The following is a 14,983-nucleotide window of genomic DNA, read 5'->3' as shown; positions in this document are numbered from 1 at the left end:
AGTTTGGTGTCAGAAAAGTGTTACTGTTTATGATGTGCTAACTTATAGCACTACATATAATGTTTTATTTCATTTGTATTTTCTATTTTTTGGAGATTAACAAAGGTACACAGCAATATGACACGGAGCCCTTAGGAATAGTCTGAAATACAGCGGAACGTACCTAAATGTCTTCGCCTACATCTGTTCAAGTCTATTAAAAACAACTTTGTGGCTTTATAAAGTCAATGTTTTGATCTGCCACAATAATGCGATTTAAATGAAAATACCTCAAGTTGAGGGCGTTTCTCTGCAATTTTTACGTGCGTTAAAAAAGACATTAATTACATTAATTACAGAGCATGATTAATTAATCGCACAATTTTTTTAATCTCTTGACAGCACTAGTTTTTTTGTTAAAAAACATGATTAAAGAAAAATACTTGGAAATTGTTTGGATTGATACGATAATCGTGTGGTGAAATATTGCGATATATCGCCAAATTAATTTTTTCTAACACCCTTACTCATTAGTGTGCAATAAAAGGAGCCCAGGACGTTTCAACCGACTATCTGCATCAGCAGGTGTTAATAGCACAGAAAAGATGGGCGGAATGAATTGGAAGCCCCCACCCTGACAATCCAGCCCCTGCTGTGGCCACTGCCTGGTTTTATCTCACAATGGAGCATCAATACCCTAATCATATGCTCCGTCACAAGACAATCAGTGCTTAATGTACAAGTCAGCTGAGCACATGGTCTGAAATTCATTAAAACCCATTCGCACTAACTCACTAACTTGCACACACACACTTTAATGATATGCACAGGCACACACCAACAGCATGTAGTCCCAGTTTGACCCCTGACTCATCGCAGCTGCTTTTCACTGTATGGTCACGCTGACCATCAATGACCCAGAGGTCACTGGGGTTGCAAACTGCTTCCTTCAGTTACCAGAAACAGGAAGCAGCCGGAAAAAAGATGCCTTTACGGGGATGATCAAAGACTTTTTCTTTTTTCTTCTGAATATGGAAGCATTACAAGACATTATTCATGTTGATAGATTTAAATGGGAATGTTCAGCCAAAGGCAAAAAAAAAAAAAAAAAAAACACAGATTTTGATAAGACTGGAGTTTCACATTTGTCTACACAGCCTAGCAGCGTTTGTGTTATAAATCACATGAATCCATTTTAACAAGTGAGTAATTTACTCTCTTGAATTAATAACTAGTCCTTTAGCATTAATAATTTCTTCTCGCTTTGTATTAAAGTGTCCCCATAAATTGCATTACCAATCCGTTATTCCCTGAAGCCAATTTCAGCAATGTAGTGAACTATTTAAATTCAACGTATGCACAACAGAATTAAAAGAAATGTCCAACGGCTCCAAACGCCAAGCAGAACATTTTAACCCTTTCAGTTCTGCTCAAACAAAAGTCAAACTGGTTTAGTTTTGTTGTAGGTACACATAACTATGTTACCCTAAAGCCTGTAATTGCCAAATATTGCAGTTTTTTGTCTGCTATGTTAGTAACTTTCTATCCACAAAGACTGAATAAACACTGCTCCATATCAATAGGTGGCAGTAAGGAGCACAATAACGCAGAAGAGTCACATGACAGAGAAACAATGCACAACTAATTAATAAAGTACAGTCTTTCAAACATAAACATATTTACAGTGTATTTATACGTGCTCAGGCTGTCACTCGATTAACAAAATAATCAAGCAATTTTCTATAATTAATTGCAATTAATTGCATTTTTCAACTTAACACTGAAGCTTGTTATAGATATTATTTATTTATGGAAAATCATGTAATTAAAGGTATTGAGGAGAAAGTTTTTTTTGGATTTTATTTACAAGTGGATCATCTAGACCAGCGATTCTCAACTGGTAGGTCAAAAATAAATGAATACTTAATGTCTCTCATGTTGGACTTGTCTCTTATTTTGAAAGAAACTTTTCTTTTGGCAGGCATGCATGTTGCACAGGAAAATACATAGATTATGTGTGTGTATTTTTGAAAAACTAAATTTGGTTGGTTGAATCCTAAAAAAAAAAAGTGGGTTGCATATTAATGACCGTGGGAAAATGTGGGTCCCCGGGAGAGACCAGTTGAGAACCTCTGATCTAGACTATTGGTCCTCCTAGTTGTCAATCATGTTTACGTAATGACGTCATACGTGCTCGTGCCTGGTGCGCACCCGGTCCTTTGAAAATGGCCACTTACCGGTGGCGAGTCTGACATAGTGGGAAAACTGGGCTCGTGCACGCTAGTGTGTTGCATTTGCAGGGGGCATTTCTTTTCTAAACTGGAAAATCGTCCACTATACCTTTAATATAGAATTAATACACAAAGTATATTTAAATTCAAAGACCATTTTAATAACTTTTTTTTCAGCTTTCAAGTATAGGCCCACCACTTTGAGAATAAATGTTTCAAGAAAATAAGTTTTAAACTTGTTACATGAACAAAGGTTCAATAAATATACTGTAATATCCGCTGACGCAAATAATGACAAAATGTCACTTACGGGTTTTAATGTTTGCCCTTTCCCCAATGAGCCATCAGGCAACTTTTTAAAGTGAAACTTTCTACGCCGTGCAGTATACTACTGCTCTATGTCTCTGGGTTTGGCTGCATGGCCTGCACGCTCGACCAAAGGTTAAGGGTCAGTCAACACCAGAAATAAACAAAAGTGCATTAATTGCATTCATGTTTTTTTAACTAATTAATCATTTTTAAATTAATGTGTTCATTTTGACAGTACTAATATATACACAAACTGGGTTTCTTTTTTCAGTCAACTTCCTTGAGTCCCTGAACAGAACAGGCAGGTACAGAAGATAGTGATTCATCAAAATAGGTAAAATGATTTTCCGCTCAGTAGACATCCTTAATGAAACCAATTAAGCACCTTTTTGAATAGACAAATGATTTTCTAACTTTCTGCTCATCTTGCCTTTTTTTTTTACTTCCACCGTCGAATGACTCGCAGTAGCTTGACTTTGACTAATTGCGTTCTAATTTGAATTTGCTCTCTGAGTGAAACAGTGTTGCTGAATGTCAGACAAGTGTCTGAGGAGCCTTCTCCCATCCATCTGGGTAAAACCACTGTTTGGTTATTCTGCAGCTACATCCCAGACACTCAGGATTCACGCATGCATCCCACTAATTGTATCTTTGGAGAACTAAAAGAGAATACTAATTAGATCCTAGTTTTCAATCAAGTCCTAAACACAAATTTAAAGTTTTTTTTTTTTAATGCAGAGTCACTGCAGCAAAAACACTCTGCACAGCTCTGTTAATTAATTTGTTTGCTTTTTTTTCCCACATCGAAGAACTTTACGCAGTAATCAGCAAGTTTGTTTGAGGAAGAGCTACATTACAATGATGAGAAAGATGACGATGATGATGATGATATTCATTTTCCAGCCAAGGAAGAGGGTGGGCCTCAAATCAGCACGGTTCATCTCCATTACCAGTTTGATTTACAGGATCTGTAGAATGCAACGCTGTTTGTTTCCGTGCCATCATCCTTGTGTTTCAACGAGCCAAGTCAAACATCAGGCCTTGGCAGAGGTTTGTGTTTTGATAAAAAAAACTGAAGATGTCACCCTCTTTACATCATCCTCGCTCCCCCAGGACATGCCAGAGGGGGGAAAAGCTCAACCTGCTGATTTCACATAAAGTTGAAAGGGTGAACCTGCTTTTAATGCAGCTGTTTCAGAGCCACGGTCCAAAGAAAACAAAAACCCATCAATTATTGTCAGGTAATAAAATTGACTGGCTGTTGTTGGGGCCTTTTGTGCTCTTGACATAAAGCAAAGCTTGCAAGAAGCTGCGTCTTTAGTAAATGTTCTCTTAGTCAACAAAAAACATCATGGACCAACAGATTGGCTCTGACTGTACTGGTGGACTGAAAAGCACCAGTACAAACTCAATGTGGCTTCCATTAAGAAAAGCTGAGCTCCCTCTGGGTTTCCTGTCACACTCCAAAAGCCCCTTCACTAATTTTCTCCATCTCCTACGGAGCAGAGCTTCAATGGAGCTATGCGAGGTTCTCATCCGGCTTCCCTTTTTAACAACATTCATTGCAGTGAAGCCTCCTTCAGAGAGTGGAAGCAGCAAATTTATGCAATCATCAGTCTTCCAGGAAATCCATCAGTGACAATACGGCACATTTTACCCACAATCCACCCTCTCCTGAAGAGGACTTTGCTTTTTTCGAGAAAGAAAAAGAGATGAAATGATAGGACGGCAAAATAATACAAAAATAAAAGCCCTTTAACCAATAGATGACATGCTTTCTTGAGGTTACAAATAAATCTTATCTAACACGACACTGCAGGACAATGAGTAGCTTTAAACAAATTTTTTCTGTTAAAACACTAAAAACTTCCCATTAAAATATGTATTTCCACTACTCATTGATAGGCACTTATGCATTTACCTCACAGTTTGTTTAGTTCTAAGGAAAGATTCCTTCAAGCTTTACAAGAGCAACATCTCCATGCAAAAGTTGACCCCACATTGAGCTTTAATTCCCCTTTAATTCAGAATAAAGGTTAAATTATCTTTAAACTGACCTTATAAACACTTAAATCTGAATGAAAATGGTCATTCCAAATTAAGTTGCTGGTTTATTCTGATTTCAGTTCCAAATGGAATGATTCCTTTATCTTGTAAACGTTTAAATCCGCTTTGAATACTTCTGGTCGTTCTGCGCATGCTCATTCTGTTGCGATGACGCGCTGGTGACGACATAATCCCAGACGGCCGCCCGAAGCAAGTGTTGGACTCGAGCCATGACTATTCATTTCATAAGAGTCTTAGGAGATATGGATTTAATGAAAAGAGTGGATGGACGGAAGCTGTACTTGTCGAAAAGTGAAAACAGTTATTATTATTTAGTCTTCTATGTTGTAACTGAAAAGAAAAGATTTGTTGTGTTTTTTATGATAGCCGTGAATATTTTGTCATGTCCAATCACAACCCTTCCCAACCCCCAGACCTAAAGTAGAATTAGATAAACGCCTGTTTTCCATGTAAACTTCAAGTCGAAATTACTATTTCCATGTAAACAGGAAGCAGAACACTTTAATTCTGAATAATTCTAGACAAGTCTGTGCATATTTCCTCTTCAATCTCTCAACCCACAGCAAAGGCTGACAGCATGCAGGTGTGTGTGTAAACACCCTTTGCATCCCAACCGCTCAATCTAATCTGCCAGTGTTTTGACAGAGTCAGCCAAGCTGTCATGTGACGGCACAGGTGGGGGGGATAGGGTGGTGCTTACCTAATGAAGAAGGAAGCTGCTGCGGATGAGGAAGAAGAGGGGGAGGTGTGTGCGCTGGTCACGGGTGGTGGGAGTCCCGCTCGGCTGGAGCTCCTGAGTCTGCAGGGTGTGAGGGTGCTGCTGCTGGGTGTGCGGGTCATGGTGGTGACAGGGGCCTCCAAACATGTCACATCCCGGTCCGCTTCCCCTATCAAACCGTGGGCCTGTTGACACACACAGAGGATAGATAAAACCTCAGCCTCAGCTCACAGGTTACCTACACCCCCACCCTCCGCTCGTCCTGCCTGCCCATCTCCTTTCCACACTTTTTTCCCCCCCCCCCCCTTCTTTCCTCTGCCACAGATGGACGGGCAGCTGCTGCAGCCCGCACCGGTTAGAGGGAGTCAGCAGTATCCACAGCAGAGCTCTCCCAACAGTGCAGCGAGGATGCTACTTCATTCATTGATTTTGGCAACATTCATGAGCATGCTCGGGCTGTATCCGTCTGTAATCAAGTGATAACCCACATTTAATTAGTAATTAAATCACGAGCGATTTACCTCACTTCGCTCTCGATTATGTCTTTGCCTCTGTGGCTAATTTGGCCCTTTACTCGTCAGGAATGACAAAGTGTCATCCCTCAGGTTGAGTCACAGAATCCCAGCATCAGATGGAACCAAACAATCAACAGTTAAGAGACGACTGAGGGTTTGTTCCCATGTTTAAATGTTTATAAGGCATTTAAATGAAGCTTATGTACAGTAGGCTCACCATTGTTGGTCGGCCACATGTTTCTCACCCTCGGAGCTCTAGGGGCTCATGCCGAAGCTATGATTTCATTGCTAAAGATATAAAACTATACTTAGTGTGGCATCTGTGGCTCTACATAGTTGTTACTGAAGCAAGGTAGGTATAAACAGTTACATGTGTTGTATAGTAGTGAGGTGGATTTAGAGTACAGTAAAGTTTCATCTTGATTTCAGGGATTCGTGTTACATTCTCCCCAATAAAGAAATAAAAAAATACAAGCGATGCACAATATTCAATGCTTATTCTGTATGATTCTCTTTTATCACAGCTGTAAACAAATCATTCTTAGTATGATGTGTATTTGTAAGATTTGACAGAGCAGCAAGAAAAACGCTGAGAAGGTTTAACGTGAGCAGAGAACACAATAAGGCAAAGAATCTAAAGTGAAAGCACCGCAGCAACACCGAGGATCAACTAAAGCCTGCAGTGCTCCAGTGATTTCTCCAAGTCTGACACAAGGACTGCACAGAGCTAATTATGCTGAGTAAAAGCCAGTTTGGAGACGGCACTTTGGTTGCTCTCTCATTGGAGCCGCCAAACACAAAAAAAGAAGCTTAATCTTACTTGATCCGTTTATCTTGCAGGATAACGATCAATACCCACTGACAAGAGCCAACTGTTTTTCAAGCACCAGATTAAAGATAGAATAAAAGTTTAAGTTTCTCTGAAAACATCTGAAGCCCAAGCCCATGATGATTGTATATATTGGGCCTCTGATTTTCCATGATCGCAGAAAACAGATGTTAATAACGGAATTCACGTTGTTTTTACAACATCGCGCATTTAGATGCAATTTTTTATCGGAAAATGGGCGATTTAATGTCCAGAAGGTGTGACAAACTGAAAAATATGTCAATTCTAGTGATTTGGCGATAATTCAAGGTTTCACAAATAATGTTTTGGGAGAATATCATGTGTTTTTCATGGGATTCTTCCTGTTACATAAGTGGATGAGAGTCTAGCAGTTTTGGAAAAGTGTGAGACACGGACGTGATATGGAAATGGGTAAACCCTGAAAAGGAATTTGGGAACTTTTGAAGTGAGAAACTGGAGGTTCTATGCAAACTTCACTTTTACCTGCTCACAAGACATCATTTTTGACCAAATATGTAACATAAACAAAGTACTTGCATAATTATCACATTTGGTAATTGCGCTAGAATAATGTTTGGCAACTAAAATAACATCCTATATAATCTTCTTTATAAAGTGTGTGGCCTCACACTATCTGCCATTTGTCCACAAATGCTGACAGCTGCACTATTTATACACCAACGTGACATGTGAAAGCTTTACATCAGGATGCCAGGACATGCTCATGATCCCACATTCACTTTGGAAGCTCTGCACACTACGACTGCTGATGTTAGCTTTGTTGTTGTTGCATCAACTCAGGGATTGCTGCATTATACTTGTCCAGAAAAGCTAGCTAAATGTGTCATGTTAAGCTAATGAACAAACCGAAAATGCGATGGTTTAAAGGCTCACAAGGTTGATATGGAGTGGAATGTGTTTGTGATTTAAAGTTGAGAAATTGGGCAGTGATGGAAATAAAAATGACAGCATTTTGAAATGAGCCATGTATTTAGTAAAGATCCTCACACAACCACACTATGCTGACGTCTAGATTAAATTGGAAACTAGGCACAAACCAAGAAAGTAGATCCATTCCACATGGGCACAAACAAAAAGTGTACAGTTATCAGAATCTGGTGCAGGTTTGAAAATCAAGTATCAGTGACTTCTAGGATCCCAACAGGCTGCTGGCCACAGGTGGAGCCTGGGCGCAGACGTGTTTTGATTCCGTAATTGATTTAATTCACATGTGGGAGTGCACGTATATACACATACACAATACCTAATGAATTGTTTTCCCCTTGGACTACATAAGCTACATAGCCAAGCTGTTCTTTACAGCCTTGGACCTGGCGTGGCCCTGAATCTGAGTAAAAAGTACAATCCATTCCCTGGTCAGATAATTAGGCCATGTCAGAGGAGCCATGTGTGCTTGGCTGTTTGCTCCAAAAGTCAGTAATGAGCTGGCCTTCCACCCTGTAACCCCCCGTCCTCTCTGATCTCTTAGCCTTGGTTTTCCACTGGAAAGAAAAGACAGAACTGGGAGGGAGGGGGAGCAGCAGCAGAGGGAGATTCCCCCCATAATGGAAAAAAAGTGGAGAATCAAAAGAGTGGTAAGGCTTTGGGAGAGTGCTTGCTATGAAGTTTGAAGTGAGCCACAGAGCCAGGCTTTCTATCAGAAGGCCATCTTTCCCTGGACGAGCAGAAGTCCCCTGTGACCTTTGATCCCTGCAGTCAACAGACGATTACTGCGGAGGTGAAATAGGCCTTGTGTTAATCTGGCTGTCGTGGTTGGCTGGCCTCTGTAACTAACAGAGACCAGCTGAGGTGAAAATCGACCTCCAACAACACTGGACACCTACCATGTGAGAAAATTACCAAAGACACCACGATATTCACCCCCGCATGGCAAACAAAGTCCACAGAGCTGAGTTAACACCATGAAATGAAGGACTGGTCCTTCTGTTTTCTTCTGGCATCACTTTCTCACTTATTTTGAAGTAGGTACAGAAGATAAATGAATAACAAGTCTCCCAAAACATCTGAAACAATGGGAAACCAGAGCGCAAACCTCCGACAAGCACCAAATCTCCTCTTTGCCAGATATTGCCAGTTATCTGCATCAGTGATACTATCCATCAGTGATGGTACTATGATCATTCACACTTTAAATGCTTGGAAGGAAAGCCTAAAAGTCCACATTATTTAGTGATACAGTTGGTCAAAATGTATGGGCAGGTTCCTTGATTAACTTCTTGAGTTTGATCTGGATCAAATCCAGATATTGCATTTGATCCAGATCAAACTCAAGAAGGTAATTGAGGAACCAACCTGACATAACAGTCAAATTTCTTGGAAAGCAGTCAATTACAAACCGATAAATGATTTTTTACATTTCACCAATGATGAGAGATAGGGATTTGTCCATTTTTTAAACTGATCCAGAACCAGTATGTTGATCTGGCTCGCAAAATGTAATGGAATCTTCCATGGCGTGAGTCTATCTTTGGTTAGATAGATAGATCTTATCTAACCAAAGATAGATAAAAGTCCAAATCTGTAGACGCAATCTTGCTAACAAATAAGCAAACAAATAAATAGACTAACTCTAGTAAACAATATAACCACCTTGGCAGAGATAATAAAACTATTTTTTGTCTTATTTAAAGAAATCTCTTCTAAACCAAACAGTCGTTTGTAAAGATGGAATTAGATAGTTTTGAATCAACAAGCAACCAAATTGTAATCCAGATGTTGCCCAGAATGTTTTCCACAATGGGAGAGTGAAGGTTCTCCTTAATGGGCTGTGTGTGGGAGTGCCTGCGGGCTCCGATGTTGACACACTCTGAAAAATTTCTGTCGCACAAACTTAAAGCCCATTTCGGCTTTTTTTTTGTTTGAAGAAACCAACATGTGTTTCCCACAAAGAAACCATGAGGGAATCATAAATTACAGAACGTGCCTGTTGGCTGTGTTTTAACTTCCACCTCTCTGAAGTCCATGTGGTTTCTGTCATTCAGACAGATCCGGTTTAAATGAAAGCTTGAGAAAATGCTACAATTTGTGCCGTGATTGTAACTTAACAATGTGAAGAGGCTTTGCTCTCTGACCAAGAAAGGCCCAGCCGCAGCTACAGAGGAACTCCTAGCAGCTATAAGGAGGTCCACTAATTGCTTTTAGACACAAAGATGGACAACATGAGTCAGCCTCCTCCATCTGTGCCAGACTGTTTGATTTGCCCTAGATCCCATACAAGCAGTTAAAAGCTTTTGATCGCAACCCATAAACCATCTCCACAGGCACTTGTACACATAAAAGCAAGGAGTAAAAATCTGTCTTACATTTTTTCAAGCTAAAAGAGTGAAATCCAAGGCCAAGACCTGCACCAAAGAAACCTTTACAGAACATGAATCTGATGAAACATCTTTGAAGCTCAAAGATCAGATCCCATCGTTATATTCGTTTTTGGTCTGTTCGCCAAGAGTTTCAAATGCAGAATGTCACACAAGTTTGTCAATAACGGAGAGAGAGCAGATGTGCCTGTCATTGAGGAGTGACAGCTTTTGTTCTCTCTTGGTTCACACTCTGAGGATCCTCAGCAACACAATTTACTGTAAAACTACTGACAAAAGATCTCCTGATTGGATAAATAATGCTTTTAAAGTATCAGCAGCCTTTCTTAGTAGCAGTGTAGCAAACAGACAATAACGGATACATGTCTTCCCATCTATCGCTGCCTTTAACTGTATCACAAACGTTTGCACATCTGAAAACTAAGGGAAATTAGATACAACCAGGGTTGGGGTCAATTATAATTATTAGAATAATGGTGTAAATATAATTGTAATTGTAATTTAAAAAATCAGTTGCCGTTGTAATCGTTGTAAATAAATTGTAATTCGCTTAGATAATTGACTTTATAATTGTAATTGCCATGAAAATTCTATATAAATTGTCAATTATAATTTAATGCAAAACTGGGGAACCATGCTACAGTTCTATGTACAGTTCTACACATATGTAATTATGTTTTGTATCAAGCCTTCCCACATTGTACCATTTAAAAAAAATTTTAAATCGAGGGATATACAGACACAAAAAAGGTCACATCAAAATATTAAAACTTATATTTTAGGGCGACCGTGGATCAGGTGGTAGTGAGTCGTCTTCTGATCGAGAGGTTGGGGGTTCGATCCCAGTATCTGACTATGTGTCGAAGTGTCCTTGGGCAAGACACTGAACCCTAAGTTGCTCCCAGTGGTCGACTAGAGCCTTGCATGGCAGTCCTGTCCCATTGGTGTGTGAATGTGAGAGTGTTTGGGTGAATGAGCTGATATGTAAAGCGCTTTGGGACTGCTTCAGTGTGGTGATAAAGCGCTATATAAATCAAGTCCATTTACCATTTTACCATATTTTCATTGATTAGAAAGCCTAACAAGGTAACCAACAGATAGGAAAGAAATTAGACAACAGATAATATTTGTTTTTAGTGTATTTTACAGCTGAATAAGGAACTGTTATCATTATAGATGCTAACAGAAAGCTAACACAAGAGAATGGTTCACTTTTATTAGGTTATTTATTTCAGGCTCAGTAATTGTGATAAATTGTAATTGAATTACAGTATAGTAATTGAGAGCGTAATTGTAATTGACTTTCTGGGGATAAGAAATAATTGTAATTTAATTGTAATGGAGGAAAATGCTGGTCACTGTAACTGTAACTGAATTGTAATCAAACATAGGTAATTGAAAATGTAATTGCAACTGAAAAATGTAATTGACCCCAACCCTGGATATAACTGTAATGCATCAGTAGATATTCATAACCTAAAAGGTAAATCAGTATCAGGAGTTAAGTCATAATCGTTCATCCATACTGCCAACACTGCATTTTAATGATTGAAAGCAGCTTTTATTACACTTTTGTTACACTTTTATTACACTTTTGTTACACTTTTATTACACTTTTATTACACTTTTATTACACCAGTTGCCCATCTGATCTAAAGTCAAAGGTACAGCAGCTCCCGTGACTTCAGGGCCAAAACTCTGGACCTTTCAAGGCCTTTCAGACATCAAACAAGACACGGACTAACAACACTGAGGAGGAGTTATAGTGCAGGTTGTGGGGTGGTCATTTCAAATGGCCTTGAGGAAAAGGGTCAGCAGATTAGTGTTGGGATGACCTCTGACCTATGATCACTCAGGCTCCTTGGCTACTGAGGAATGAGAGATCAGACTCACAAAATCCCTCCAGGGCTTCGTTGTTTGGCTTTTTTTCTAAATGTCTGAAATGTAACATCTGTATTGACGACATGTGATCTGATGAGCTCCACCATGTGGTGTCTGCTCACTAAAAAGCATAAGATTGATTAAGGACCACATGGTTTAAAATACATACCAGGGGTCACGAAAGTTCAAACTCTATGTATTACAGATTTTACAACCGCATGGAATGACAATACCAAGCACTGGCTATTGTCCTGCTAATGTTTTCCTAGGGCAGCAAAGTAAACAAACACACACTCAAGAGTTTGAAGCCAAAGCTCAGAACTTTGAGGAAACAACATTACCAGCTGTTTGAAAACTACTAAATTATGTAGAGTGAAAGTAGATCCAGCTGAATAATTTATTTACATGTCCAAAAATGTAATTTTAGCTAAACATTTTAAAAAGAACATTTTAACACTAACTAAAACATGTTTTAAACAGTTATTACTGCAAAACTAAAGGCCAAAGAGCCTTTAAATGTTCAGAAAAAAAAACCTTTACACATTAATTTCTGACCGTGGCTCAGTGATAGAGTGGGTCATCCAATAACCGAAGAGTTGGGAATTCGAATCCCGCTCTATCCAAGTCACTGTCGTTGTGTCCTTGAGCAAGGCACTTTACCCACATTGCCTCGTATGAATGGGTATGAATTGTGCATGAATGTTGGTGGCGGTCAGATGGGCCGTAAGTGCAAAATGGCAACCAAGCTTCTGTCAGTCTGCTCCAGGGCAACTGTGGCTACAATGTAGCTTACCACCACCGGTAGGATTGGTGTGAATGAATAATGGTTTCTGTGAAGCGCTTTGGGTCTCTTTTTTTTCTGAAACAATTAAAACCTAAATAAACAGTAACGGGCAGTTCAGCTAACCTCTTTATTCCCAATCATCAATTCATCATCTCTTTACTATCTATTCTATAAGAATGATCCCACAGTATCATTTTAGCTCCAAAGGACCTTTATTAAAAAAGCTAAATTATTTGTTAAGAAAAAGCAAATATTATTAATTACTAAAGCAAGATCTGCTGCTAATATTGATTACCTTTAGAAAAACATCAAACTCTTTGAATGAGGTATTTCCAACTGAATGATTAAAGGGTTTATTCGTGATTAGTTGGCAATTCAACTGTCATGGGTATTTTTTCCCCCCTCTACTCATTTCTTTAATATTTACCGAATTTTCAAAGTAATAACAATCAATAAACTGCTGCATGAGGTGACCCACAATTATATTTACAGTTGAGCCCACAAGAGGACAAAACATGTACGGTATGTAAAAAAAATGATGTCATACCAGCTTTGGTTGTTGGATGAAGTTATTAACTCTGGAGATGCTCCACATGCCTTCAAGGTACTGCTGTGCCTGGATTGTGACCGTGCTCATTGATCCGCTGAGCTGCCCTCCTGCTACTGTCACTTGAACACTTGTCTTAGACCCTGATGAAGCAGCGGGGTTCTGGGTCCAGCCCGGTACCCTGTGCCGCTCCCCCAGGGGCAGAACAGATCGGGTGGTGGGTTGAGTTTTCAGCAGCTGCTTGGCGTGGATGCCGGTGGATGACGTATTGAACCTTTGGGGTTGGGGTAGTAAGGATGTGGTGGGAAAAGTGGCCATGTCTGAGCTCAAAGTGAGAACGGGAGAGTGGAGAGTCTGCAGGGCTTCCTGTCTCAGTTGGTGGAGCGGCGTGGAGCACACCTGGCAGCATCCAGGCTCATTGTTTGCAGGTGTTTGAAGCTGCTCAAACAGGAAGGATGCATATGCAGGGTCCTACAGAGGAAACACACACATGAAAGGTGCTTTACCACAATGCACAAATAAACATGCATTTATACAGACAAGGTGACTTTATTTTTAATGATAGGTAAACATCAAAAACACAAATCAATCATCGCAGTCAATACACTTCCATTTATCGGCAAGGATCATTTTTTAGGATTGTTGACTCCACATCCCAGAATGCAATGCGTGAAAATATCAACAAACTGAAGTCACACCAGCTTTGGTTGTTGGATGAAGTTATTAACTCGTAGTACCGATGGCACTACAGGGGGTACTTGAGAAAGAGAGTGGAAAATTAACAAATAAAAGCTTTAAAAATATGTAGATTTATGTTTGTTTTTAGTTCAAATTGATAATCTTAATAATGATGAATGAAATTATTTTGATTAGAACATGAACTGAAAACACAAGGGTCAATCTTGGTCCCACACCAGGTGGGAGATGACGTTGGAAATAAATCTATTCAGAAGGCACTAAATAAAGTTTAATTCTACTTATTTACAAAATGTGATTCTTTCAAATGTGTGTTACCACTTGTTCATTCCATCATAATGCTCTGTCGTTGTTTTTTATTGGTACTCCCAGCAAAATGTTGTAATAGGAAAAAAGGGAGTACTTGGATTCAGAAATAAGAGAAAGTTTGAGAATCACTGAAGTAAACAATACAGGAAGACATTTAATTTTATTTAAGAAATGGAGAAACTAGTAGAAAATCTTATCATATTGAACAATAATATTACCAGGTTGTTTAGAAAGTCTCCTTTTGGAAAGTTAAAACACAAACAAATCATCTATTGGCTTAACTTAATGACTTATTGTAAAGCCTGTGCTTTAAGGTGCAGTTATGGCCTCCCTGGGGTGTCCACCTCAGCTTGGAAAGAATGACTTTTAAAAAAAACAACAAAAACTGAGGGGACTGCAAAGCCAAAAGCTTCACAATTTACATATGATGAAGTGTTTCACAACAAACTTCAAACTGTCTTATTCCAGCAGAAAGCAGACAGCACATAATGCTTTCAGGGATAATTTAAACATGTGAGAAGGGAGCATCAATTTCTGTCTGTATAAAGGAAAATATTCACACACACACACACACACGCACACACACGCATACAGGCTTGATAGTCTCCTAAGAACCATTAAGGGGGACTGCAGGCTTTTGCCCAGTGGAGTCGTGGCCTGAGACAGGAGCTCACAGCCTCTACATAAATGTTTACGAGACCTTTGCTCTGCAGAACCACGGAGGTGATCAGGAGGAGTGAAAGAGTGGGGGTAACAACAATC

At 39.4% G+C, this 14,983-nt stretch overlaps 1 protein-coding gene across 2 annotated transcripts in view; it reads right to left on the bottom strand.

Annotated features, from left to right (window-relative positions):
• Positions 1–14,983, bottom strand: part of kif26ab (kinesin family member 26Ab) — a 91,250-nt gene that overhangs the window by 35,097 nt on the left and 41,170 nt on the right. For both annotated transcript variants that reach the window (XM_028437758.1, XM_028437759.1), the window contains exons 3-4: positions 13,217–13,687; positions 5,287–5,489 (exon numbers count right to left, since the gene is read on the bottom strand). In XM_028437758.1, coding sequence (XP_028293559.1) covers positions 5,287–5,489; positions 13,217–13,687 — 674 coding nt within the window. The remainder of the gene's footprint in view (positions 1–5,286; positions 5,490–13,216; positions 13,688–14,983) is intronic.

This window comes from Gouania willdenowi, chromosome 22 (genome assembly GCF_900634775.1).
Source record: "Gouania willdenowi chromosome 22, fGouWil2.1, whole genome shotgun sequence".
Lineage (NCBI taxonomy): Eukaryota > Metazoa > Chordata > Actinopteri > Blenniiformes > Gobiesocidae > Gouania > Gouania willdenowi.
Note: the sequence above shows the minus strand (reverse complement) of the source record. Positions and strands in the feature narration are given on the sequence as shown.